The 27,890-nt window shown below is 34.7% G+C and overlaps 3 protein-coding genes and 1 long non-coding RNA gene across 4 annotated transcripts; 2 read left to right on the top strand and 2 right to left on the bottom strand.

Moving 5' to 3' along the window:
- Positions 1–811: 811 nt before the first annotated feature.
- Positions 812–3,538, bottom strand: LOC108324414 (U-box domain-containing protein 17). The gene has a single exon (XM_017557363.2). The coding sequence runs from the start codon at positions 3,162–3,164 to the stop codon at positions 1,020–1,022; it is 2,145 nt and encodes a 714-aa protein (XP_017412852.1). The 5' UTR covers positions 3,165–3,538; the 3' UTR covers positions 812–1,019.
- A 6,015-nt stretch (positions 3,539–9,553) lies between these two features.
- Positions 9,554–9,964, top strand: LOC108325912 (uncharacterized mitochondrial protein AtMg00810-like). The gene has a single exon (XM_017559051.1). It carries the CDS (start codon positions 9,554–9,556, stop codon positions 9,962–9,964), a length of 411 nt encoding a protein of 136 aa, XP_017414540.1.
- Positions 9,965–13,673: 3,709 nt separating this feature from the next.
- On the bottom strand, positions 13,674–15,200 carry LOC128195033 (uncharacterized). The gene is made up of 3 exons (XR_008246587.1): positions 14,631–15,200; positions 14,480–14,524; positions 13,674–14,361 (listed from the first exon to the last, which is right to left on the bottom strand). It is a non-coding gene; the product is annotated as an uncharacterized LOC128195033 (long non-coding RNA).
- Positions 15,201–19,453: 4,253 nt separating this feature from the next.
- LOC108325925 (pentatricopeptide repeat-containing protein At2g26790, mitochondrial-like) lies at positions 19,454–20,536 on the top strand. Its single transcript, XM_052872650.1, has one exon. The coding sequence runs from the start codon at positions 19,454–19,456 to the stop codon at positions 20,534–20,536; it is 1,083 nt and encodes a 360-aa protein (XP_052728610.1).
- The last annotated feature ends 7,354 nt before the right edge of the window (positions 20,537–27,890 follow it).

Raw genomic sequence — 27,890 nt, 5'->3', positions numbered from 1 at the left:
TTATACCATTTAACCTTTTTAATAGATTTTTTTTTTTAAATTTAAGCATAAAGTAAAGTTACGTCCATCCTCCACCGCTGAATGCCCCCAACCAGTTTCAATATGTGAATAGCACTCTTCTTAATTGCCTCAACTTTTTTCTCAGTATCTTCGTATGATATGCTGCGCAATATTTTAAGATACCTCCGCATTATGATTCATGACGACACATATTCATTCATAGCTGTTTTTTTCCAAGCACATAGGAATGGAACAAAGCAAGGAAAGTCAAAATCAAAGAGCATCATTCTTCTCTTACGCGATCCACATTCATAGACCTCAAATAATGTAACACATTCCTTCCTGTGCTCTCTTCATGCTTCGTGGGACAGAATTAGCGGACTACGTTACTACGGAATCATGATGCATGCATGCTACACGCTTCAACCCAACACGGTATCTCAACTCAAAACTACAAATTTCATGACTCAAACTTAACAACAAAGAGAATTTATTCCACCACGCTTTACCAAAGATACATCTGACAAATCCCTGTAACAGAGCAAAAGTAGAGAACCAAATACAAATAGAAAGAATAGAAAAATGCTGTTTAACACAAGGAACAAATTGTGCACATTAGTACACGTGTTGACTCCATGTAAATGTAACAAAACAAGTTTACTTCGTACGTATAAATGCAGATGTGAGCTTCAATCATACATACAAAAGTAGTAGCATTACACTTAAAATTCATGTAAATTGGCATTCTTGATGTTTATCTGTAGTGATGGCCAACAAGAGGGATGCACAAAAAGAAATAGGACGCCTGAAATGGTCTAATAATTCCATTTTCGAGCATTTTGTATTCGTTCTTGCAAAAACAGATTACACATGGGTTGAAGCTAACTGCTCAACAACACATCCTTCTCTGAATACATCTGGTATTTCTATACTTGTTGACATTAAATGTCAACGAAAGAATGAATAGAGTTACAAAAAAACATGAACGCAAGAAACATGGGAAATGAGTATTACCACTATCATAAAACAGGAACAGAAATGGACATTGGAAGTGAAACATCACTCACAAAGCTTGTAGTATTCCTGGTTGAAGCTGAATCGCTAGCAAATGCATAACCCACACCCAATCCACCATAATGCAGAGATGCATTTTCACATCTCTGAAACACTCTAGCAAGTGAAGCTGCCTTTCTTCTTGCCCTCTTTGTCCCTGTGAAAAGTAAGGTTTGAAGCAAGCCGGCCAAGGCAGGCGCCCTAACCACCCTCTCAGTTGCCGCTGCACCACCACTCCTGCACAGCTCCAGCAAAGCTGCAACTGCATTCTCTTTACCTCTTGGCGTTCCACAACGCATAATTCCTATCAATCCACCTACTGCTGCTTCCTCCCTCACAACTGCCATGGCGCCAATAGGCTGCCGAACAATCAAGGCCAAGGCACCAGCTGCTTCCTCGGAAACTCCTTCATTCCCCAAAGCCAAGACCATAGCTTTCACTGCCCCTGCCTCTATCATTCTCAAACAATTCTCAGTATGGGTGGAGAGATTAAATAATGCTGTGACAGCATCCTTCTTCCCCCTTTGAGTTCCCTCTTGCAACAACCATGCCAATGCTTCAACAGCTCCCACATTATCCGCAATTTGTTTCTTATACTCGTGGACAGCAGATAGGCTGAACAATGTTGCAGCAGCATTCTCCCTTGCCTCAGTCGTGTGCCCGAATTGCAACACCTCAACAATTGACCCCAAACACCCTTCCTCCACGATCATACTCTTATTTCTTTCAAAAATGGACAGATTGAGCAGTGCAGTCACAGAATTCTCCTGTGCAACAGCATTAGGAGAGGAAAGCAACTTCCTAAGATGAGGAATTGCCCCAGCTTGCGCAATGAAGGCACGGTTTTCCTTTCCATTTTTGGCCAGCAATCTTATCTCCCTGGCAGCCACAGTCTTTGCAACTTGCGACCCATCAGCAAGCTGCTGAATGAGAAGCATGGCCGTCTCTCGGTTAGCTACAAGGGAAGCTTTGGAGGGACAAGCTGATGCAAACATCTCAACTGATGGATCAACCCCCTCAGGTGGATCATAGGGTACTCCATGTGCGCTGCACCATTGCATAATCAAATTCCTAAGAGCACGATTAGGAACAAGCCTGTTATGAGAAAGCAGTACCCCAGTTTTGGGACAAGTGCAATGCCCCTCCTCCATCCACCTCCATATAGACCTCCTATCATAAGTTTGACCAGTAGAAATTATTACAGGATCACACATCAAGTCCAAGGTTATCGGACAGCAAAAGTCCTTAGGAACCGTAAAAAACGTTTCCGCAATTTCCTGGGTAATCAACCTCTTCCTCGCTCTCTTCTGACTTTCAACTTCCAATTCTTCCTCAAACCCAAATAACAAAAACCTACAATACCTTGTGATAGCCACCATCCCATTAAGCACAGGAACTGTTGGCTCAACATCACCCTCGTGGTTCACAATCTGCTCCTCCAAGGCCTCAACCTCCACCCTACAACTCTTAGCATCGAGCATCTGCAACTTATCAACAAAGAAACACCTCAAGTCCTTAGAATCAGGAACCCTCCCACTTTCAAATTCATTCAGAAACCAAAAGAACCTTATCCTAAGGGCGTCATCTTTCTTATCTACGAACAACTTAGCCCTTTTGGACTGTCTCTGCAACAACTCAACCTGTTCCCTAACGTCATCACTGAGTCCAATCTCTCCAACGGGAAAAACATCCAAAAGGGTCGAAAATTCTTGACACAAGTCATGGAAGTGACCAGACACACAATGGTTCTGAAGCAAGAGCCACAGCTTGCTCGATCGGGCACAGTAATCAAGAAGAATCTTAGAGCGATACAGTAGCAAATAAAGCTCCTTTAAGCACAGCACCGCCGTGGGGGTTAGAACGCCACCGTCAGCAGAGTCTCTCAAGCACTCTAACATTGACCGGAAAATCTCTACTTTTCCTACGAGGGCACGCGAGTTCCGGCGCTGGAAGGGGAACCGATTGTCGGAGAAGCAGGATACGACGTCTCCGGAGACGGAGATAAGTGTCTCCAGCAGCGCCACCTCAGAGAGGTCAACTGGCACAAGAAACGCCTCCAGCGATGGCGACCGGCGCCGTCGAAGCGACGAAAATATAGCCGCTGAAGCCATCGGAGGTGCTTCTTTATCTGAACTCGCAGCGACCCTGATGCTGGTTTCAGGAAAGGAATGGGTTCCGCAAGGAAAGGGGAGAAATTTGGAAGGGTGAAATTTTTACCGGGAAAGTATTTTCTGGGTTTGGAAACGGTGGTGGCATGCTATGAAACAGTTTCGCGGTGGTTGAGTGAAGAAATTTGAACGTTTAAAGAAGTAGGAATGAAAACAAGTTAAGAAAGAGATGAATTTAGGAGTCGATTATGCTAATAATTTCGGCCGAATCCGCGTACGCAAGCGGAAAAAGATGGGAACAAAGGGACTGAATTTCCAAAGACTTTTGTTTTGGGTAATAAATAAATTATTTATTTTTTATTTCCCCACACTTTCTCTCTCTCCAGGAAAATTCAATGAAGCCGTCCAGAAAATGATTTCCTTAGTTTGACGGACGATTGATTATGTACTCTTTTATTTATTTTTAATTTTTTCAAATTGTTTTAACTGTAACTGTTTGAGAAAGGAAGATGATGATCACAGCAGAAAGATACAGGATGAAGAGTTAGTTTGGTCTGGTTTTCTAGTTTTTTTACCATTGTATGAAAATTATCAAAGAAAGGAATTTCGGTTAGAATTTGCAAAAATAGATTATGAAGTTTTGGAGTTTTTGACAAGACTGAAGTGTTTTGAAACGGAGACTAGTGGGAATAATATGAATTTTGTATCCCATATGCAGGGCTTGTTTTGACTTTCTTTTGCAGAGTAACGGAGGGTGTGAAGTCCTTTTACAAAACAATTAATGATTAAGATTTGGTAAAATAAAATAGTTAATTAGACTAATATAGCTATATTTTCGTTTGTTTCGTTACCAAAATTTGGATGTTACATTTACTTTTATAGATTTTAAAAAAAAAAAATTTTACTGTTTTTAAAATTAATCTAAGTTAATATTTAACACCATGAAAGATTGAAGCTTGCATAAACAATTTCCTCTTACGTAATTTAGTAGTATACTTTGTTAAACAACCTCGTAGACGATTATCACTAATTTAATATTAATATTTAAAATATTCTTTTTATTCAATTCTCTCATTTCAATTATTTATTTTTTTCTTAAACGACAATGTATAATTTATTTTATTGATTACTTAACTTGAATGATTCAAGCAACATTATTAGAGATCACGTTACAAAATCGAAAAAATAAAATAAAATAAAGACACAGCTGATAAAAGTTCTTTGTATTAATTGCTCCAAATCTATTGGTTGGAATGTCTCTAATGGAGTGATGTTCTTGCAAAGTCTGGGATGTTCTTCAACAACCAATTTAAAATGTTATTTTTTGTAATTTTTTATTTTGATTAACATTTTCTACGTTGAATTAAATAATTACAAAAGTTATTTACTTTGCAGAATTAGATAGCCGAATTTGTAATTAAAATTTTATGAAAATTGAAATTACATATTCATGAAAGATGAATGAAGCAAAGCAGAATAAAACACCCACTTCAACTTTGGTTTATTTTCATCCTAATTTTTTATAACTTTAACGATGCTCATAAGAACTTTAAATCGTGTGGAATAACTTAATTTCGGGTGATAAAAAAATAAAAAGTGGCTACCCTTTTCAACAAAGTCACTAATTTACGAGCAACTTGTGTGAGAAATAATTATAAGAACCGACCACGGAATTTAAAATCATAAACAAAACAAAAAATTTTAGGTGGTAATTTAGTACGGCCCGTCAACAATATAACATTTATTGTTCCTCAAAATTAATCTATGAACACCCTTTCAGAAACGCAAGGTACTGAATTTTCGTAGGGGCTTCCAAAACCTTAGACTTTTAGACATATTTAATTCCTTATATCAAATGCTTTTAAAATAAAATAAAAAAATAACTCTCAATTTATGAATAAATAAAATGAATATTGTTGGAATTCCTTTTTAATGTCAAATATATATTGGTGATCCCTGATCGAAATCATTTTTTAAAAATTAGATTACTAATTAATTGATTTAAAAATATAAGGACAAAAATAAAATTTCAGGAGGACGGAAACATGTTTTTCTTAAAAATATATATATATATATATATATATATATATATATATATATATATATATATATATATATATATATATATATATATATATATATATATATATATATATATATATATATATTTCTATTAAAAAAAAGTTTAATATCTCGATATATTCCTATTTTCATTTAAAATATCAAATAAGTTTTTTTTTTCGGCATCTCAATTGATTTTTTTTTTGTAAAATTGAACGATTAAAAGTCTGTCGTCAAATTGAATAAACGATTGTTTAAGTTTGGGTTATGTGGCATGGTCACTCAGTTTATTAATCTCACGTCACATTAAAAACGAATTTTGTATTAAAAATTTGGATTGCATAAAGAAATCAGATTTAGGAACGAGGAGAGTGGACAAAATCTAAAAATTGAAGTGCAGCTCTTGCGATAATTCATAAATGCAAATGACATTGGGGAAAAATGAGATTTTTAGATTCATTTGCATCGGGGATGGGACAGAAAACACTGTTACCATCTGTAACGCTCTCACTCACTGTACTTTCCGATGGCGGATGCGGTGACGGAACTGGAATCAGCGGCAACTGGTTGTCGATGTTAGCTGACTCGTGAATCTTGTCGTGGAAATTGACGCTTTTGCTCGGCAGTGGTAGTCGCCCCATGTTTCGATGTCATGGAGGAGACGGAGGAAGGATGTGGCTCTTGCGCTTTTACCACCGCTTCGACGACGAAGGAGGTGGCAGGGGTGGTAGCGATAACACTAAGTGGATTTTCTTGCTCTTGCCTAGTCCTTTTCGGAATGGACTATGGAACATTGATGTTGGTGGCGGAGGAGGTGGCAGCGTTGGTGGTGGCACTGTCGTTTTATTTTTGTTAATGCCATTGAAGTTGTTTTGGTTCCTAATGGCCTCATGGTTGATAATGGTTTCTCCCTATGTTGAATATAAACAAAACATTACAAAAATTAGTTTATTCATTCGTGTATAAATACTGTAAAAACCATACTCATTTAATTATACGATATATAGAAGAAATTCAGTACCTCTTGTGTTTTTCTCTCTGACTCTTATAATCTTTTGTTGCCTCTGGAGTGTGTTTTTGTCTGACGGTGTTCGGTGGTGACGGTGAACCGTTGCAGAGCTTCCTCTCGCTGCTCCTCTCTCTAGAAACTTCGTGTTTCATCTTTCTCTTCCAAGGCCACGTGCATATGTTTAAAAACATCAGAAACTTTATTTGCCCCTATTCTAATATGGTATCAAGAGCTTAGGCCGAATCCTGGTGTGTGAAGTGGGTGCGTGCACGGAGATTGGAGGTGTGTGAGCTTTATCTGGTGGTGTGTGTATCCAGAGAAGAAGAAGAAGGTGACTTTGGCTAAAAGAAAAATCAAAGAACCTGCAAGAACGTTTGTAAGACTGTGATGGCAAGCTTTGGAGGCATACAGGGACCATTACCCATGTTTGATGGCAAGCAATTTGACGATTGAAGGATCAAGATGCGGGCTGTATTTGGGCTTCAAGATGTTCTGGAGGTTATTGAAGAGGGATTACCTGAATTGAGTGAAAAGGTATCCCAAGAAGAGAAGAAAGAACACAAGATAATGGTGAAACTGGACAGTAAGGCCAGATTTTTGATATATCAGTGTGTCAGCCAGAAGATTTTCAACAAGATCTCAAATGCTGGTACTGTAAAGGAGATCTGGGGCATTTTGGTGAAAACTTATGGCGATGGAGACAGAAATGCAAAGGTTAAATTGCAGGCACTGAGAAGGCAGTTCGAAACCTTGATCATGGAGGAAAGTGAAAGTGTGGCTGAGTATTTTGATAAGGTGCAAGAACTGGTAAACAAAATGAGGGCTTGCGGTGATAAGATAATTGAGGAGTATGTTGTAGATAAAATTCTGAGGACCCTAACCCCCAGATTTGACTATGTGGTGACTGCCATTGAAGAAACTCGAAGGAAGGAGAATATTGACATTGAGAAGCTGTTGCATTCATTAGAGGCTCATGAGTTACGCCTCAATGAATGCAGACACTGGCAGGAGCAGGCCCTACAGGCCAAATCTCAGTAGAAAGGCAAGAAGGGGTTCAAGAAAGGAGGAAAAGGTGGCAAGAAGGGCAAAGATTCACAGGACCAACAAGGAGAAGAGTCCAGTGAATCAGGCAAGGTGAAGAATCAGAAGAATGGTGAATGGAAGTTCGACAAAAAGAAGGTTAAGTGCTATAACTATCAGAAACTTGGCCATTATGCCAAGGATTGCTGGAGTGGTGAAGGTGCTAAGAACAAGCCAAAGAAGAGGGCTAATTTGGCCCAAGAGGAGGAATCTGATTTAGAACCAGTGATGTTGATGGCTAAAACTGAAGAACATTCATTAGAAAATGATGTGTGGTACCTAGATTTTGGGTTCTCTACCCACATGACAGGGAGAAAAGACTGTTTTGTGGGAATTCAAGGTGCTACACAGGGAAAGATTCGATTTGCCAATGATAGTAGTCTGGTTGCATAAGGTATAAGCAGAGTTGTTCTAAGGGATGCAAGAGGAAAAGAAGTAACAATTGAAGAGGTACTGTATGTACTAGGTTTGAAATCAAATCTATTAAGCTTGAGGCAGCTACTGCAGAAGGGATATGTGATGAAAATGGAGAATAACAGCCTCAGTATTTTCAATCAATAGAAAAGAATGGTTGTGCAGGCTCAGCTGTCACAGAATCGAACTTTCAGAGTAGTGATGAGTGTAGTAAAACACCAGTGTTTCACTGCATCAAAGAGTAAGGAGGAATGGTTGTGACACTTACGGTTTGGGCACTTAAACTTCAATGATTTGTCTCTGTTAGGATAGGAAAAGATGGTGAATGGGTTGCCTAATATTGAAATTCCAGACACAGTTTGCAAGGAGTGTGTGCAGTGCAAGCAAACAAGGGGCAGTTTTCAGAAAAACCTACCCCAGAGATCTGTAGAAAAACTAGGAGTTGTCTATTCTAATGTTTGTGGGCCTATGCAGGTTGAGACACCGATGGGTAGCAGATATTTTCTGATGTTTATTGATGATTAAACTAGAAAATGTTGGGTGTACTTAATCAAAAGGAAAGGAGAAGCGTTGCAGGTATTTCAGAAATTTAAAAGGCTGGTTGAGAAATAGTGTGGGCAGAAGGTCAAGGTTTTGAGGACAGATGAAGGAGGAGAGTATACCTCCACTGAATTCAATTTTTTTTTGAAAATGAGGGGATTGTTCATGAGGTTACCCCTCCATATACACCACAACATAATGGTGCAACAGAGAGGAAGAATAGGACTCTATTGAATATGGTGAGGTGTATACTAAAGAGCAAGGGGTTGCCTAATTTTCTATGGGGAGAGGCTGTGGTGACAACCACTTACATTCTGAATTTGTCTCCAACAAAGAGACTTGCTGGCTTGACACCTGAAGAGGCATGGAGGGGGTGAAACCAGATGTCAAACATCTGAAGATTTTTGGATCCATATACTACAAGCATATACCATATCAACTGAGGAGGAAGCTGGATGACAAGGGTGTACCACTGATTCTTGTAGGCTATAATTCTACTGAAGGATACAAGCTGTATGACCCTGCATCAGGGACAACATGTATCAGTAGGGATGTAGTTGTTGATGAGAGTTGGATTTGGCAGTGGAAAGCAACTAAGCAGGAATCATCAACCATTTCTCTGGAAGATGCAACTGCTGCAGTTGAAACAGAAGAGAATAGGGTGAATGACAGAAATAGGAGATCATCCAGAACCTCACAACTGTCAGCACATTTGAGGGACTATGAGTTGTCCTATGAAGCTACTCTAACAGCAGATGGACAATGTGTTCATTATGCTCTAATTGCAGAGGCTGAACCAATTGAATTTGAAGAAGTTGTTAAAGATGAGAGATGGTATAAAGCCATGCAGGACGAGATTGATTCCATAGAGAAGAATTAGACCTGCGAGCTAATTGAATTACCTTCTGGAAAGAAACCCATAGCATTAAAGTGGGTCTACAAGTCAAAGATAAACCCACAAGGCGTTGTTGTGAGGTACAAGGCACGACTGGTTGCTAAGGGATTCCTACAGAAGGCTGGAGTTGATTATGGAGAGGTATTTGCTCCTGTGGCAAGGGTTGAAACTATCAGATTAGAGGTGTCTCTAGCCACTAAATTTTGCTGGTCTTTACACTAGCTTGATGTGAAGTCAGCCTTCCTAAATGGAAGACTGGAGGAGGAGGTATATGTTGTGCAGTCACAGGGTTTTGAAGTTAAAGGGCAGTTGGACAGGGTGTATAGGCTGAGGAAAGCTCTCTATGGGCTTAAACAGGCACCAAGGGCCTGGAACTAGAGAATTGATGGGTTCATGGGAAGTATAGGTTTTGAAAAATGTGTTTTAGAACATGGGCTATATGTAAAATGCTGCCAACACAATGGCAGAATAGAAAGGTTGATTGTGTGCCTATATGTGGATGACTTGCTAGTCACAGGGTGCAGTGAAGAAATGATTTCAGAATTCAAGACACAAATGTTGATGGAGTTTGAGATGAGTGATTTTGGAAGACTCAACTACTTTCTTGGGATAGAGTTTACTGAGACTGAGTGTGGAATAATGATGCATCAGTCCAGATATGTGTTAAATTTGCTAAAGAAGTTTTTTGAGATGGCAGATTGCAATGCAGCGAATACTCCAACAGAAGTAGGGCTGAGGCTTGAGAAAGAACTAGAGGAGGAAGCTGTTGATCCAACAACTTACAGAAGAATGTGGGGAGTTTGAGATATCTCTGCAATACCAGACCTGACCTTAGTTATAATGTTGGGGTGATCAGCAGATATATGGAGTGCCCTAAGACATCACATCTGAATGCAGTGAAACGGATACTGAGATACCTGCGTGGTACTCACTCCTATGGTATTCTACTGGAGAAGGAAAATAGTGGAGAAGAAGTGCAAATCACTTCTTACTCAGATGTTGACTGGTGTGGAGATAAAACTGACAGGAAAAGCACAATTGGATATATATTCTTTTTTGGTGGATCTCCTATCTCCTGGAGTTCGAGAAAGGAGTCTGTAGTAGCTTTGTCATCGTGTGAGGCAGAGTACATAGCTGCCTGTGAAGCTACGTGTCAAGCAGTATGGCTGGGATTCTTATTAAAAGGGCTGAAGGTAGACTTGGCTGGAGGAATGAGGCTACTTGTCGACAACAAGTCTGCCATAGATTTGACTAAGCATCCTACATCCCACGACAGGAGTAAGTACATTGAGACCAGGTTCCACTATATCAGGGAACAGGTCAGTAATGGAAGATTGGAGGTGGTACACTGTAGATCCGAGGACCAACTTGTAGATATACTCACCAAGGCTCTTAAAGGTGAACGCTTTCTGACTCTTAGAAAGCAGATCGGGATGGTGCGAGCTGAGATTGTTGAAGATCGCACCAGAGGAAGGTCGAAAAACCTAAGGTTTCATCGGAGTGGAGGATATCAGCCCTAGAAGGAGGTTTTCACCGATTAGATCGGTGGAAAAAGAGAGTTTTGCAGAAATCATTCAGTGTTTCGATGTTTTGTTTAGGAGGAGTGTGGAATATAAACAAAACATTACAAAAATTAGTTTGTTCATTCGTGTATAAATACTGTAAAAACCATACTCATTTAATTATACGATATATAGAAGAAATTCAGTACCTCTTGTGTTTTTTCTCTGACTCTTATAATCTTTTGTTGCCTCTAGAGTGTGTTTTTGTCTGACGGTGTTCGGTGGTGACGGTGAACCCTTGCAGAGCTTCCTCTCGCTGCTCCTCTCTCTAGAAACTTCGTGTTTCATCTTTCTCTCCCAAGGTCACGTGCATATGTTTAAAAACATCAGAAACTTTATGTTAAGGGTAATGTTACGTTTTTTCCCCAATTCTAATACCTTATATCCAACATGACAAAAACAAAGACGATTTTCATTATGAAAGCAAGCTCTAAGGTTGTACCTTAGAAAATGTTGTTCTTAATAACTGCACATCGATATAGAATCCAACCCATTTCCAAAGGTGAAGATCCAAAGACAATGAATACTAAAAATTTTACCATTTGACATAAACAATTTCGAGGATACATAAAAAATGTATTTTTTTCACATTTAAGATCGATTCTTGAATAAAATTCGTGTTTCAGACTAATAAATACACTCTTTCCACCACATTCGCAATATAATCTTTAGAATATAGAAGATGATCTCCTCGTAAAATCTCGGCAATTACCAATTCAACAACAAAATAAAAACTAGGCTAATACACAAAACATATTTGCTATCAGTGTAGAAGAAATGAACAGAATAACATTTTAATATTCAAGATATAAGGATTAAATTATGATCTAGACATCAAGAACAACACCATAATTCATATCGTTGTAGTCACTATTCCTAAAACACCACTTCTTAACAGACCCAAATTGCTCAATAGCTTATCTAAACTGAATAAAGAAACCTAAACCTAGCCCCCAAATCCATAGAGAGTTCTTCCCTGTCTCTTAAGAGCATATTCATTGCCGTAATTGTCTTTCTTATGGTGTGCTTGGTGTACGTAACTGCGTCACGAATCACGTTCTCAAGAAAGATCTTCAGAACACCGCGAGTCTCTTCATAGATAAGACCACTTATACGCTTGACACCACCCCTACGAGCCAAACACCGAATGGCAGGCTTCGTTATTCCCTGAATGTTGTCACGCAACACCTTACGGTGTCGTTTCGCTCCTCCCTTTCCCAATCGTAGTTAAACAAGAATGTGACTTCTACATTTCATTATCCATCACTTCCAACCCGATGTTCTTCACCCACGAACCCTTACGCTTCGAATTGAATCAAAGAAAGAAAGAACACTTTCTTTTCTCTCACACGAACCCTAGTAATACGGAACTTAATTTTTTTTTCCCATTCTAAATTGCAAGGGCTGCACTGCAATTTTTAGATTTTGCCCACTTTGCCCTTTCTTAAATCTGATTTCATCTTTGTGTAATCCAAATTTTTAATACAAAATTCATTTTTAATGTCATGTAAGATTAATAAATTGACTGACCATGCCACATAACACAAACTTAAACGATCATTTGACAAATTTTTGATTGTTTCAATTTTATAAAAAAATAATTTGATTGAAACATAGAAAAAGTTGGAAACCTGTTTGAGATTCTTGACGAAAATAAATAACTAGACATTAAACCTAAAGAAAACATCTAACCAGTAACTTGTACTCACCATTAAATGTGCTTTTATTATTTGGCGTTAAGAAGGAGGGAGTTGTTTAAAGCTTGCACTTGCACATGCATGGCCTCTTCGGTGCCTCGAATATGAAGATGGCTTTTGAACCACACCAATTTTTTACTCTAAAATAATGGGTATATGAAAAGTGTTCAAATTTAAAACAAAATTATTTTCTCTCTCCTAATCTAACCACAAAATGAATATTTATTTATTTATTTATCAAAGTTATTAGATTGAGAGGAAATAGAAAATTAAGATAAAGAGATTGATTTTCTTAAATTTGGCTTAGAATTAATTTATATATTATTTTATTTACTAAATAGTTGCCCAAAGATACAAAACTTAAATTTATGTACTATTGTTATAAGTGTATTGTTTACTCCCCTTCCCTCCAAACCCAAAAAAAAGGAAGGTGCTTATTTTATGTGGATATATATATAAAAAAAAATTAATCATGTATAATATAAATATTCAAATACCATAAAGTTGAGTGACACCGTTTGGTGGACAAAATAATATTTAGGTATAGAATTTAGGTTTAAATTGTAATTTAATCTTTATTTTATTTGATTTTATGATTTTTTCTAACATATTTTAAATGAACATTGAACTGTATATGTCTTAGTTTGTGAGTTTTTTTTATCTTTTTTTTATATATAAATTTTACTTTTTTAATTTAAAAAATTGTTCTGTGTCAATTCACGTTTCAATGTAGTGATAAATGTCAATGTTTTATATTCATTTTGATATATCTATTAATATTATTCAATTTAGTGACTATTTTTGCTTATTTGCAATAGTTTCACAACCGAGATATATACAAACCGAGATATATACAAACCGAGATATATACAAACCGAGATATATACAAACCGAGCAGACAAGATAAAAAATCTACCATTTTTTACCTTGATTATGAATTAAGACAAAAAGATGTATACTTTTGTTTCGATTTAAATGTAACCGAGACAGTAGAAGATGTTTCGAGGGTGTTCCTTTTCTATTCTCTTTTTTTTTACAAAAGAATACAGTCTTGTCTTGTGTAGCGGGATATTAGTCTGTATTAATAAATGCATTTAGTGGTTCCATTACACATATAAAGCTGTCACTAGGTATCAATCCATGCTTCTTCAATGACAACTTCCATTTCAGAATTTTTTCTAATACTTTAGAAATTCCCCATCTCTGAAAGTTAATAATAATGGAACATGTGATTCGTAAAACGATAGAAATCAATTTTTGCAGATAACTCCCCAACTGTTGAAATTTGGAAATAACCAGTATTCAGTCCTTTGCATGAATTGTGCAAGGATGCATGACTCTTGCAAAAGTGATTTGTGGAGTAAACCATTGCAAGGGAAAAATTGAAAAGTACTAAACTAGCCAGTGATGTAGGACAAAACTAAAATCAGTTCTTCTGCAGGTTGAGTAGAATATTTTGCAACCAAAACAGTTTCTTACCATTTGCATTTGCACATTCAGCTGCAAGATCAAGAGCAGATTTATGTGAGCTTATTACTGTGACTCTTTTTCCTTTGATCAATTTAGCAGTAGTGTCGTTGTCCAGATTGGAGTAGTCCATAGAGTGCATAGTTTTGCCATCAAAAATCATCCAAAATAACGTATAAAGTAAATAAAAGAAGTGGAAATACCAGCAACGTCTTCTTTGGCCTGTTTTGCCTCAATGGTACTCCTTGACCAAACCTTGCTCAAGTGCTTTTCCAGCTAGGCATCCAAACTCTTGAGATCAATCTTATCAGCTCTAAATATCATATCCTTACTGCTTATGTTTTCAGAACCCTTCATCTTTGAATTCAGAGCCCCTACTGCTTCCAATTCCTTCTTTGGTATCTTTACAGCCTCGCTTTCTGAATCCATCTTCACCACTCACCACTTCAAATTCCAATACCAATATGTACAACCCCTACGATGTTAAAATAATTTATAAGAAAAACACTACCATAAAATTTTAACAAAGCAAAAAAAGTTTCGAAATTTACGTCTGTGTAATAAAAATTAAGGAGCAAAGTAGAGGTATCTACCAAAGCGCAAACCTTGTCAGAAGCCACCAAGAAACGAGCGACCAGCTGAAGCATCAAACGAAACAGAAAAATCAGATTAAGAATTAAGCTAAATGTGACCAAAAAATTGACCTTTTTTTTATGGCCCCAAAAATAACACAGAAAAAAGTACCTTTGTTAAAGGAATAATCTTGAAGGGTAAACCCACAGGAACCCAATCCCAACAGGAATCCAATCCCAACAATCCATTGCTCAAACTTTGTTAAAGGAGCGATTTTGAAGGGTATAGCCACAAGAACAAAACAAACCGACAAATAAACAACCCCAAAAATCAATTCAGAAGGTCTTGAAAGCATGGATGAGGGCGCGGTTGGGGGTTGGAACCGCAATTTTGCCTGCAATCGAGGGAGGAGGAGAAGAACACGCCGCCGTAGCCGTTGGGCTTGGCGATGACAGTAGACAGGCCGTCATCCGTGAGAAGAGAGTTAAAGGGACCGCCGACACAGTTGGGGTCGTTGTCTCTCGACTCGTTGGCGAAGCTATGCCCCTCGGAGGTCTCGTCAATGGAGTGGAACTCGAGGACGAGGTCGCACTCGGAGTAGACGATGTCGCCGGTGGAGTGGCCAGGGACGGGGCTGCACTCAGAGCAAACGGCGCGAGAAGAAGGCACATAAGAGATGGGAGATAAAGACGCTCTTGCGCGAGAAGAATAATAATAGTGCACTAAGCTAAAGTGAAAATATCAAGGGATCTAAGACTCGGTTATTTATTTAATCGATGTCTAAAATTTTTGAAAAAATTTCAAACAGGTAGACTTTTATGTCTTGATTACGAAGCAACCGAGGTAATAGATGTTTTTCTGTCTCATTTTATTTTAAATCGAGACTTATAAATTTATTGAAATTATAAAAATGTCATTAATTTTTTTATGTTTCGGTTTCTGAAAATTTAAGTGTATTACCCACGTTAAAATCTTCGTTTTGCACCAGTGTCAGTTTCATCTTATTAAAATGGAACAAATTAAAGATTAAATTTAATTTTTATAAAAATGTTATAGTGATATTTTTATTAAAATTTAATTTTTTTATTAAATATTTTAATTAAAATTAATATATTTTATAATAATAAAATATTAAAATAAATTATTGTAATTATTGTTGTAATAAAAAAAATAAAGAAAATAAAATTTAAAAATAGTTATTTTTACATAAAGAAAAAGATATATATATTTAAATCTGACAATTTTATTTTATATTTAATATAATGTTGTATGACATTTATATTGAATAGATTATGTGATTTTTTTTATTTTATATGATTTTTAACTTTTTAAAATTTTAAACTAATGGTGTTAGTCTCACTTTTAAAATTTTTATTATAATTTTATATCAACTCTAACTTTAAATTAGAAATGTTTAATAAAAAAATTAAATTTTAATAAAAAATATCTGCATAATACTTATATAAAAATTAATTTAGTTTAAATCTATTTCATTTAAAAAAAACATATAGATGAAATTCAATATAAGACATTAACACGTCCTATTAATTCACATATGACATATAACGTGACATTGTTATTTATACAAAAATCTAGTTTCAATAATAATACAATGTAATGCAAATTTGAAAAGAAGTACAATAAGAGTTTGAATTGAACATAAAATAAGGGTTTAAAGTGGGACAAGTATGACATTAGGACCAAAATCCATAGTGATAAATAGTTACTAAAGTTAGGTAACAGTGAATTCAAAAGAAAATAGTTTTTTTCAGAAACAGAAACTTAGTAAATCTTAGTTATAAATGCTTAGGTTGATGAACTCACCAGAATCCTAGTCGCAGCTAAACCCTGGCCGACCATCGTCGTTGAACTGAGAACGATGATAAACTCTCGAAAGAGCTTAGTACGTGCAACTATGACCACAACTACCAATGATGAAAAACGATGAACCTAGAATACAATATTTAGGGATGAATGCTTGGTTTGGGAATGACGCAAAAAGCTTAAAGATGAATGCAAAATACTATGGGACAAAGTAAAAAACGTGAATAGGAATCGCAATATAAAAAGGGTGACACAAAATCAAAAATCCTTAATTTGGAAATATGAAAGAAAAGTGGAAAATTTTGAGTATTAAGAGAAGGAAGTTTGAAAATTTTTTGAATAAAAGAGAAAAGTTAGAATAAGAAAAAATTAATAATAATTTGTATTGGTCTTAAATTTCTTTAAAAAAATATTAAAACTTCCATTATTATTAACTTTCAAAATCTTATTATAATCATTTCAAATCATGTTAAGTTTTGGAAAATTTTTATAACCTTCTTAAAATAATCCTACTAAATAGTTGTTTATTTTAGTGTTAGTTGATGCTTATCGACAAAAATATTAAAAATATGATATTTTGAAAGAAATGTTTGATATGTTGATTATATTCAACATAATACAATAATTGAATGAATAAAAGATTTTTTCCATCTTAATTTGTTCTTAGAGTACGTATTTGAAGAACATTTTTAATTAAATTGAAAAGCATTTAATTATTGAGTTGGTTTTTTGCCTCAGATTCTCTAATATGTATCTTTCATGTGTGCCTATGTCACCCTATGCTAAAGATTTTGTTTTGCAAGAGTTGGAAGATTCAAAGGAAACATATAGGAGATGGCTTGTGTGCTATCTATGATACTTATAAGAAGTACTTAAATGTGCCAAGCACATGGTATGCAACGGTAACTTTGTTCTTAAGCATTATAAAACTCTTATTTTATCTTTTGACCTGTCCTACTTATGATGGAAATAAAATAATGAAAATTATTTTATCAATTTTTTTAAAGATAGTTTTTTAAATTTATTAATTTTTTTAATTTATGATATTTTAAACTTAACTATTTTTTCAATTATAAAATTAGGTTAAAATATAATTCAAAATTATAAAAATATTTATATTAAATAATAATTATTTTATTTTATTTATTGTAAAAAAATAACACACGAATCTATTTTTACTATATTTATAACTAAAAACACTTTTAGAAATTTTATTATATTAATGGATTATAATTTAATACTTATATTAGTTTCAAAATTTATACTTATTTAAATAAAAGTTTATGTACTATTACTATTTCTGCTGGAATGGGACGAGGAAAACGCTTGCTGCTTCTATTCGGGAATGCTCCGCCTTCGTCGATCGGTCCTCCTTACTCCGGTCTTACTTCCTGGATCTTCCTCTCTCCATGCCAAAATGGGGGTGATCTGCAGGAAACACTCCGACGCTCAAGTCGGAATTTATTTCCGCAAGTCTAGTCAAAATAAAAAATCAGAGAGTTTACCTTCTTAATCAATTGTTATTTAATATCATCAATTAATTTGCCTCTTAATGACAATCAATGCTAACCTTAACTGCTCCACAATGACCGTTACATCATTAATTATGCATTCATTAACATTCAAAGTTGTTTTCAACAAACGACTGGAGGGTTCACGAGTATTATTCTAGTGTCCTTGGCTTCCATCGCCCCTGCGTGTCTGTTCTGTTTAACCTCAGTAGTAACTCAAGCATGTCCGGTCGGTCTAACCTACTCGATAGTAACAATTATTATTATTACTATTTGTTATGTGAGATGTGATTTTTAATTTAACTGAAGAGAATGTTGGAAAAATAGTAGGAATAGTAGATTTTCAAGAAATATATATATCATGGAATAGGAATTTCTGTGATTTGAATCATTGAACATCTTATGGCATTGCACTGTCAATTCGATTAAGAATGAAATGAAGAAAATACTGTGATCTATCTACCATGGCTAAAATGGTTATCATGGAGAGAGTGAAAATGGTAGAAGGATTGCACAAGCTGTATAATAATTACCCTTATTTTCTCATAAAAAACATAACACTAAAATTTGAGTTTAATTACTCACATAGTTGAAAACATATTTTACTTTTTAATTTTGAAACACATTTTACTTTTTAACATAATTTTTAATGTATCATTTACAATCTATTATAGTTGATATGATCTAAATCTATAAGATAAAATTATATGTAAAAAATTTAAATGAAATTTTATAAAATTATACATTCTAAATGAATAATTATAATATAGTAGAAAAAAAGGCTCCATTTTTTCCACTATTAATTTTGATACAAGACTAAAATAGACTAAAATGTCCTAAATAAAATTAACAATTCAATAAATTACCCACAAATTACTAGTGTTTATAGAGTAGCCATTTTTAATTGATGTGAGTAAATAAAGCAAATCAATTTGAAAAATATATTTTTTGAAAGAAAATACTAAGTACACTTAATATCGAATTATTTAATATAAACATTGGAGAATTGTTTAATGAATGATTGTAATTCCAATTGTTGACCTAAATTTGCATGTAAAGAAAAAAAATTACTTCTTCATTGATTTTACTCTTACCGAACTCAGAATAATACTATTGAATTATCATTTAATCTAATTATATTAAGATTAATGCATAAAAATTAAATAGATGGGAAATAAATACAGTTTGATTTGAAAAGAAAAATGCTAAAGTTTTGAAACAGCAAATATAAAAGAACCTTGTTGAAACGAAAATCGAACGTTGTTGGTAGGGTAAAGTCGCAGCCGTCGTTACCACCACCGCATGTTGTTTATTAGGAATTAATCAAATAAAATCCCGTTTCACATTTTTCAGTTTTCATTTCTGATGTATTGGCTATTTAATAGCTTGATCTTTGCATTCCATACACAACAGTATTTTCTTTCAAATTAACTCTCTCACATAAACACTCTCCGTTAAGATTCATCTCCTTTCCATGTCCATGGGGCTTCGTGTTTTCAACCTTGTCTTCAAAACCATTCACAAACCCAACCTAAGACCCTTTTCACAGCCATTTGCATCCACTGCACTCCCTCTCTCTACCCCACCCTCTTTCTCCGACACCACGCCTTTCACGCCCCTTTCACGCCTAACCCCCCTCCAAGTCCTTCAAACCCTCCAATGTCTCCACCACTACCCTCTATCGCCCTCTCCTTCCTCAACCACCTCCACCGCACCGGCTTCCCGCACACCCTCTCAACCTACGCCGCCATCACCAAAATGTTCGCTTTCTGGAACCTTCCCAGAAAACTAGACTCCCCCTTTCTCCACCTCATTACCCTCTCAAAACACCACCTTCTTCCCTTACACCTCTTTCAACTCTTCGAAATACTCTTCCAAGACTTCGACCACCATAACCATTACTTGCTCAGAGCTTTTGGTGGCTTTGTCAAAACCTGTGTCAGTCTCGACATGTTTGTTGAGGCCATTGATTTCTTGTTCCAAATTGGGCGCCGCGGAATTGTCCCGGATGTTCTCACTTGCAACTTCCTCTTCAACAGGTTGGTGGAACAGGGCGAGGTCGATAAAGCACTGGCCGTTTTTGAGCAACTCAAGAGGTTTGGTTTCAGACCCAATTGTTATTCCTATGCAATTGTCATCAAGGCGTTGTGTGAAAAGGGTGACTCGAGTCAAGCTGGTTGTGTTTTTGAGGAAATGGAGACTTACATTGAAGGATTTTGTAATAAACATAAGTTTGCTATTGGGTATAAGTTGCTGAAGGAATGGACAAAGAGTAATGCCCCTTTGGAGGTTTATGCATACACTGCGGTTGTTCGCGGGTTTTGTAATGAGATGAAGTTGGATGAGGCTCAGGGTGTGCTTGATGACATGGAGAGGCAAGGGTTGGTTCCTGATGTGTCTGTTTATTCTGCATTGATTGAAGGGTATTGTAAGGGTCATAATCTGAGCGAGGCTCAGGGTGTGCTTGATGACATCGAGAGGCAAGGGTTGGTTCCTGATGTGTCTGTTTATTCTGCATTGATTAAAGGGTATTGTGAGGCTCATAATCTGAGCGAGGCTTTGGCTTTGCATGATAAGATGATTTCGAAGGGTGTGAAGACAAATCGTGTTATTTTCGGTTACATTCTGTTTTGTTTGTGCGAGATGGACCTTACTTTTTTCAAGGTGATGGATCAGATAGAGGAACCGAAGAAGTCCGAGATGTTGCTTGAGGAGAGCCGTTGGGATATACTTAAATTTTAGAATTTTATTAATAATTTTATTTAAATTTTATTTTATTAATTTTAAGTATAATAATATTTAGTTTTATTCGATAAAGATAAAATATAAATATATAAATTTTATTTTTAAAGACAGTTAAATATTTTACTTTTAAATTTTATTTTTTGTTTCATAATATTATGTATCATATATTTTTTTTTTCCATAATGTTGTGTATCATATATTTTATTTTTCTTTCTATAATATTGTGTATAATATTGTATATCATATATTTTATTTTTCTTTCCGTAATATTGTGTATCACATATTTTATTTTTCTTTTTCGTAATATTGTGTATCACGTCTTTTTAAAAACCTTTCATTATCAAAGAATAACAAAGTCAATTTTAGAAAAATATATGAGAATGTATCGTGAGATTTTTCCATCAATGTCTAGAGCATTGTTTTTTATGCTTTGTTTAAGTTAGGGAAGGTGGAGGATGCGATAGAGATGTCGGAAGACATGAAGAGAAGGGGTGTGGCTTTAGATCTTAAGCACTACACAACCTTTATCAAGGGATGCTGCCTTCAGGGTGATCTCGTTAGTAGGTTTAGGGTGTTTAAGGAAATGAGTGATGAAGTTCCAAACCTGATATTATAACATATAATGTACTGGCGACTGGGTTGGTTAGAAATGGTCATGTTTGTGAGGCATTAAAGTTTTTGCAGAGTGAAGGCGTGAAGCCAAACTCTACTACACATAAGTTAATCATTGAAAATTTGTGTTCAGTGGGAAAGGTTTTGGAAGCCGAGGCGTATTTTAACAGTCTGGAAGATAAGAGTATTGAAATCTATTCTGCCATGGTTAATGGCTATTGTGAAGCGGACCTTGTAAAAAAAGCCTATGAAATTTTCCTTGAGCTGTTAAACCAAGGAGATATGGCTAACAATGCCTCCTGTTCTAAGCTAATTACTAAATTCTGTATGACAGGTGACACTGAGAAAGCTAATATGTATCAATTATAATAATTAATTTTAAATTGTAATAATTACTCTTTATTAGCTAATTTTTGTATATTTACTTTTCCTGTTATTTAGTTTAATTGTTAGTGTTAAATATCAATTATTATAATTGATATTATAATAATTGATATTAAATTGGTGGAGTTTATTATCTTTAATTCTTTCCAATTATGTTATCAATTTGTATATTTATACCACTGAAATCCAATGATAGAATTAATTCATTCAAAATACTTCATATAAAAATGAGGATAACCTTTTTAATTTGGTTATAGTTTTCAATAATTTTATTCGATTTTGTGATTTTTCCTAATATCTTTTAAATGAACATTGAACGCTGTAGATTGTGTCTGAGTTTGTGAGTTTTTTTTGTTTTTTTATATATATTTTTTACTTTTTAAATTTAAAAAATTGTTCATGTGTGTCAATTCAAGTTTCAATGTATTGATAAATGTCAGTATTTTATATTCTTTGGTATATTTGTTAATATTATTCAATTCATTTTCATTTTATTAAAACGAACAAATTAAAGATTAAATTGAATTTTTTATATATAATTTTATAATAATATTTTTATTAAAATCTAATATTTTTATTAAATATTTTAATTAAAATTAATATATTTTATAATAATAAAATATTAAAAGAAATTATTGTAATTATTGTTGTAATAAAAAAAATAAAGAAAATAAAATTTAAAAATAGTTATTTTCACATAAAGAAAAAGATATATATATATATATATCAACATAATACTTATATAAAAATTTAATTTAGTCTAAATCTGTTTCATTTAAAAAGAAATATGAAAAATTCAATATAAGACACTAACACGTACTACTACATCATGACATTGTTATTATCATGTGACATGGTTATTTACACAAATATTTAGTTCCAATAATAATACGATGTAATGCCAATTTGAAAAGAAGTGCAATAAGAGTTTGAATTGGCATAAAATAAAGGTTTAAAGTGGGACAAGTATGACATTAGGACCAAAATCCATAATGATAAATAGTTACTTAAGTTAGGTAACAGTGAATTCAAAAGAAAATAATTTTTTCCAGAAACAAAAACTTAGTAAATCTTAGTTCTAAACGCTTAGGTTGATGAACTCACTAGAACCTAGCCGCAGCTGAACCATGGCCAACCATCGCCGTTGAACTGAGAACGATGATAAACTCTAGAAAGAACTTAGTACGTGTAACTATGACCACAACTACCAATGATGGAAAACGATGAACCTATAATACAATAGTTAGGGATGAATGCTTGATTTGGAAATGACGCAAAAAGCTTAAAAATGAATGCAAAACACTATGGGACAAAATCAGAAACGTAAATATGAATCACAATATGAAAAGTGTGACTCAAAACAGAAATCCTTAATTTGGAAATATGAAAGAAAAGTGAAAAGTTTTGAGTACTAAGAGAAAAGGTTAGAAGAAAATTTGAATAAAAGAGAAAAGTTAGAATAAGAAAAAATTAATAATAATTTGTATTGGTCTTAAATTTCTTTAAAAAATATTAAAACTTTCATTATTATAACTTTAAAAAACTTATTGTAATAATTTCAAATCATGTTAAGTTGTGGAAAATTTTTATAACCTTCTTAAAATAATCCTACTAAATAGTTGTTTTTTTAGTGTTAGTTGATGCTTATCGACAAAAATATTAAAAATATGATATTTTGAAAGAAATGTTTGATGTTGATTATATTCAACATAATACAATAATTGAATGAATAAAAGATTTTTGCCATTTTAATTTGTTCTTACAGTACGTATTTGAAGAACATTATTAGTTAAATTGAAAAGCATTTAATTTGCTGGCTCAAACGAACCGTAAAAATGCTGTCTAAGTATCGAATCGAAATCCTAAAAAAAAAGTATCATACCCTGTATCATGTGAACTTGGTGTTATTATATAATCTATGGGCTATGACTGTTGCTTTTGTAGCTTCCTGTTTACACCCCATTTTGTTTGCTTTCATTAGTGCCTAATCTTCACTCTGGTCTTCTACATGTATCTTTTCACCCGAAACAACATTGTACTTTTTTTTTAATTCCCATTATTTATACAAAAATGATAAAAGGGAAAATTAAATTAATTTTCTATCTCGTCTTAAGTTTAATATGTAGGGAAAGGAAGGAAAAAGAGTTAAAAAGTAGAGGTCCCACTTACAAAGAAATTTTTATCTTCCTATAAAAGAGAGAATTTATTTTTGTAAAATGAAAAATTTACACATTTATTCATAGACAGAGAATAGGGTAAGAAACTTAAAACATATCTGTCGCAATGAAAAAACATTTTACTCAATATTTCCCGGTGCTTAATAAGAATATACGTATAAAACAAGCCAATGTACTTTGTTTATCATTACGACCTCTTCTAGAAAAATCATCATCTAAAGCAAAAATATGCAGAGAACCTTTCCTTATATGAAAAATATTTTTTAACACTTGTAAATTTTTTACATTCATTTGACATTACTCTTTTTTATCTTTTACTCTTTTCTTTCTTGAAAAAATAAAAAAGTTTACACTTTTATGATTATTTTATTCTTATACTCTATGTCAAATGAATGTAAAAGTGTGTCATGATATCATTACTCTTCTTTTATTTATATATATATATATATATATATATATATATATATATATATATATATATATATATATATATATATATATATATATATATATATGAATAACGTTACTTTAACACGAATATTGGATTTGACATTTATATGACACATCGTAGATTCTATTGTTGGTTTTATTTCTTAGGGGTAAAATTGGAAAGAAAAAGAGAAAGTGGAATGAAATATTCTGAGTTGGTTTCTTGCCTCAGAATTTTTGATCTGTATCTTTCACATGTGCTCTCATGTGTGCCTCTGTCATGCGTGAAATGGAAATGTGAAAGCAGCGAGTCTCTGTTGTCATCCTTTATTGAGGCACGAAAGCCATCAAAGTCAAGTTACAAGCTTAACATTGTGAGTTGTTTTGAATCCTTTTTCTTCTCTCACAATATATTATTTATTTTCGTTTAGGGTTTTTGTAGATTGTGGTTCTTGGTTGGATTGTGGGTGTTGTGTTGGGTTGCACATGTTAGGTTTTGGTTTTTTGATTGAGTGTGCTAATAATTTTATCTCTAAGGTACTTCTTCACTTTCAAGTAGATTGTGTGGAAGAGTCATGTCAAACCTATGGTAAGAAGAACATCATTGACAAAACGGCCCTATATCACATGGGTCTTCAACATGGACTAGATGGATGGACATTTAAAGACGAAAATCTGAATGATGAAGAAGCATAGGCTGGATTGTCATCTGCCTCTTTCAAGCCTAAATCAAAGTTTGAAAAATACAGGATCAGGCAGATGAACTCTCTCTCAATCCTCAGTAAATCTCAGTTTGAAAAGATCAACAAGGACATTGCTGCTATCAAAGGGAAGCTAAATATTCAGAGCTTAGATGATGGTAGTGATGAGAATGAAGAGGTTGATACTGAAGGAGATGAGGAAGAAAGTGTCAGTCGTTAAGGCAGTTTTTGACACACACTTACTTCTATGCTTTACTATTCTAATCTTTTTGTCCACACATTCCTCTAGGATTCTTATTTGGGAAAGGAACACCATTCAAGGCAAAAAAGATCAAACAAGAGTTCCCTTATAATGCTAAACAACAAAGTTACTGATACATACCATGTGCCTGACACATTTAAGTACTTCTTCAGGAGTATCATACATAGCATACATGAAGTTAGAAGCCATCCTCAGCTATTTCCTTTGGATCTTCCAACCCTTGCTACAGAGCATGGAGAACAAAATCTTTAACATAGGGTCAAAACAAACAACAGTTCCAAATCAAAGCATACTTACCGGTTTAACATCAGTTACACAAAATCCAAGTTGCTCAGGTCTACACCCGAACCTACACGCAACCTCCCACAGACCTGCCTTACTGAAAGTGCTATGATTAACTGAGAAAACAAAGGGTGAGTTAAAAACGATTGAGTGAGTCAGTGAGCTGTCAGCCGTTAACGCAGTTGCTGACACACTCTTACTTCTATGCTTTACTTAATTTAATATTTTTATCCACAGATTCCTCCGTGATTCACTTTCATGAAGGGAACCATTGAAGACCAAAAATATCAAACAAGAGCTCCCTTATAATCCTTAAGAACAAAATTACCGATACATACCATGCACCTGAAACATTTAACTACTTTTTTAGGAGAATCATACATAGCACACGTGAAGTTAGAAGCCATCTCCTCAGGTGTTTCCTTTGGATTTTCCAAGTCTTGCTACAGGCCATGGAGAAGAAAATATTTAGCATAGGGTCAAAACAAACAATAGTTCCAAATCAAAGCATACTTACCGGTTTAACATCAGTTAGACAAAATCCAAGTTGCTCAGCACTACACCTAAACCTACTCGCAACCTCCCATAGACTTGCCTTACTGAAAGTGCTATGATTAACTTTGAAAACAAATGCTGAGTTAAAAATGAGTGAGTGAGTCAGTGAGGTGTCAGCTGTTAACGCAGTTACTGACACACTCTTACTTCTATGCTTTACTCAATGTAATCTTTTTCTCCATAGATTCCTCCATTTCACTTCTTGAAAGGGAACACCAATCCATACCAAAAATCTCAAACAAGAGTCCCCTTATAATGCTTAAGAACAAAGTTACCGATACATACCATGTGCCTGTCACATTTAAGTACTTCTTTAGGAGTATCATACATAACATACGTGACGTTAGAAGCCATCTCCTCAGGTGTTTCCTTTGGAACTTCCAACTCTTGCTACAGGTCATAGAGAACAAAATCTTTAACATAGGGTCAAAATAAACAGCAGTTCCAAATCAAAGCATACTTAAGGGTTTAACATCAGTTAGACAAAATCCAAATTTCTCAAAACTACACCTGAACCTGCTCGCAACCTCCCATAGACCTGCCTTACTGAAAGTGCTACGATTAACTGAGAAAACAAACAGTGAGCTAAAAACAAGTGAGTGAGTCAATGATGTGTCAACCGTTAACGCAATTGTTGACACACTTTTACTTCTATGCTTTGCTCAATCTAATCTTTTTGTCCATAGATTCCTCTGTGATTCACTTCTGGGAAGGGAACATCGTTCATGACTAATAAGATCAAACAAGAGTTCCCTTATAATGCTTAAGAACAAAGTTACCGATTCATACCACGTGCTTGGCACATTTAAGTACTTCTTCAGGAGCATCATACATAACACACGTGAAGTTAGAAGCCATCTCCTCAAGTGTTTCCTTTGGATCTTCCAAGTCTTGCTACAAGACATGGAGAACAAAATCTTTAGCATAAGGCAAAACAAACAGTAGTTTCAAATAAAAGTATACTTACCGGCTTAACATCAGTTAGACAAAATTCAAGTTGCTCAGGTCTACACCCGAACCTGCATGCAACCTCCCATAAACATGTCTTACGGAAAGTGTTATGATTAAATTAGAAAACAAACGGTGAGTTAAAAACGAGTGAGTGAGTCAATCAGGTGTCGATCGTTAACGCAGTTACTAACACACTTTTAGTTTTATGCTTTATTCAATTTAATCCTTTTGTCCATAGATTGCTCCATGATTCACTTCTTGGAAGGGAACACCATTCAATACCAAAAAGCTTAAACAAGAGCTCCCTTATAATGCTTAAGAACGAAGTTATCGATTCCTACCATGTTCTTGGCACATATAAGTACTTCTTCAGGAGTATCATACATAACACACGTGAAGTTAGAAGTTATGTCCTCAAGTGTTTCCTTTGGATCTTCCAACTCTTGCTACAGGACATGGAGAAAAAAATCTTTAGCATAGGGTGAAAACAAACAACAGTTCCAAATCAGAGCATACTTACCAGTTTAACATCAGTTAGACAAAATCCAAGTTGCTCAGGACAACACCTGAACATGCTCATAACCTCTCATAAACCTTCCTTTCTAAAAGAGGTATAATTAATTGAGAAACCAAATGGTGATTTAATAATGAGTGAGTGAGTTAGTGAGGTGTCAGCTGTCAACACAATTGCTAACACACTCTTACTTCTATGATTTACTCAATCTAATATTTTTGTCCATAGATTCCTACCAAAAAAGAGGGCATTACAGACGGCCCGAGTCCATCGAAAACAACATAAAATCGTCGACAATGCCTATTATCGATGGATTACCGACAGTCTATAGGCCATCGGTAAATCGTTTGTTGCTAACCATTACCGATGGCCTTTGCCCTTCGGTACCGATAGGTAATAACCAAAGGACAAAGGCCTTCGGTACCGATAGGTAATAACCAAAGGACAAAGGCCTTCGGTACCGATAGGTAATAACCAAAGGACA

This window comes from Vigna angularis, chromosome 1 (genome assembly GCF_016808095.1).
Source record: "Vigna angularis cultivar LongXiaoDou No.4 chromosome 1, ASM1680809v1, whole genome shotgun sequence".
NCBI lineage: Eukaryota > Viridiplantae > Streptophyta > Magnoliopsida > Fabales > Fabaceae > Vigna > Vigna angularis.
This window is presented reverse-complemented; position numbering and strand designations above follow the sequence as displayed.

Bases quoted from the DNA above. Each gene is read 5' to 3' on its own strand.
- LOC108324414 (XM_017557363.2), bottom strand. From the start codon at position 3,164: ATGGCTTCAGCGGCTATATTTTCGTCGCTTCGACGGCGCCGGTCGCCA.
- LOC108325925 (XM_052872650.1), top strand. From the start codon at position 19,454: ATGTCTCCACCACTACCCTCTATCGCCCTCTCCTTCCTCAACCACCTC.
- LOC108325912 (XM_017559051.1), top strand. From the start codon at position 9,554: ATGGGAAGTATAGGTTTTGAAAAATGTGTTTTAGAACATGGGCTATAT.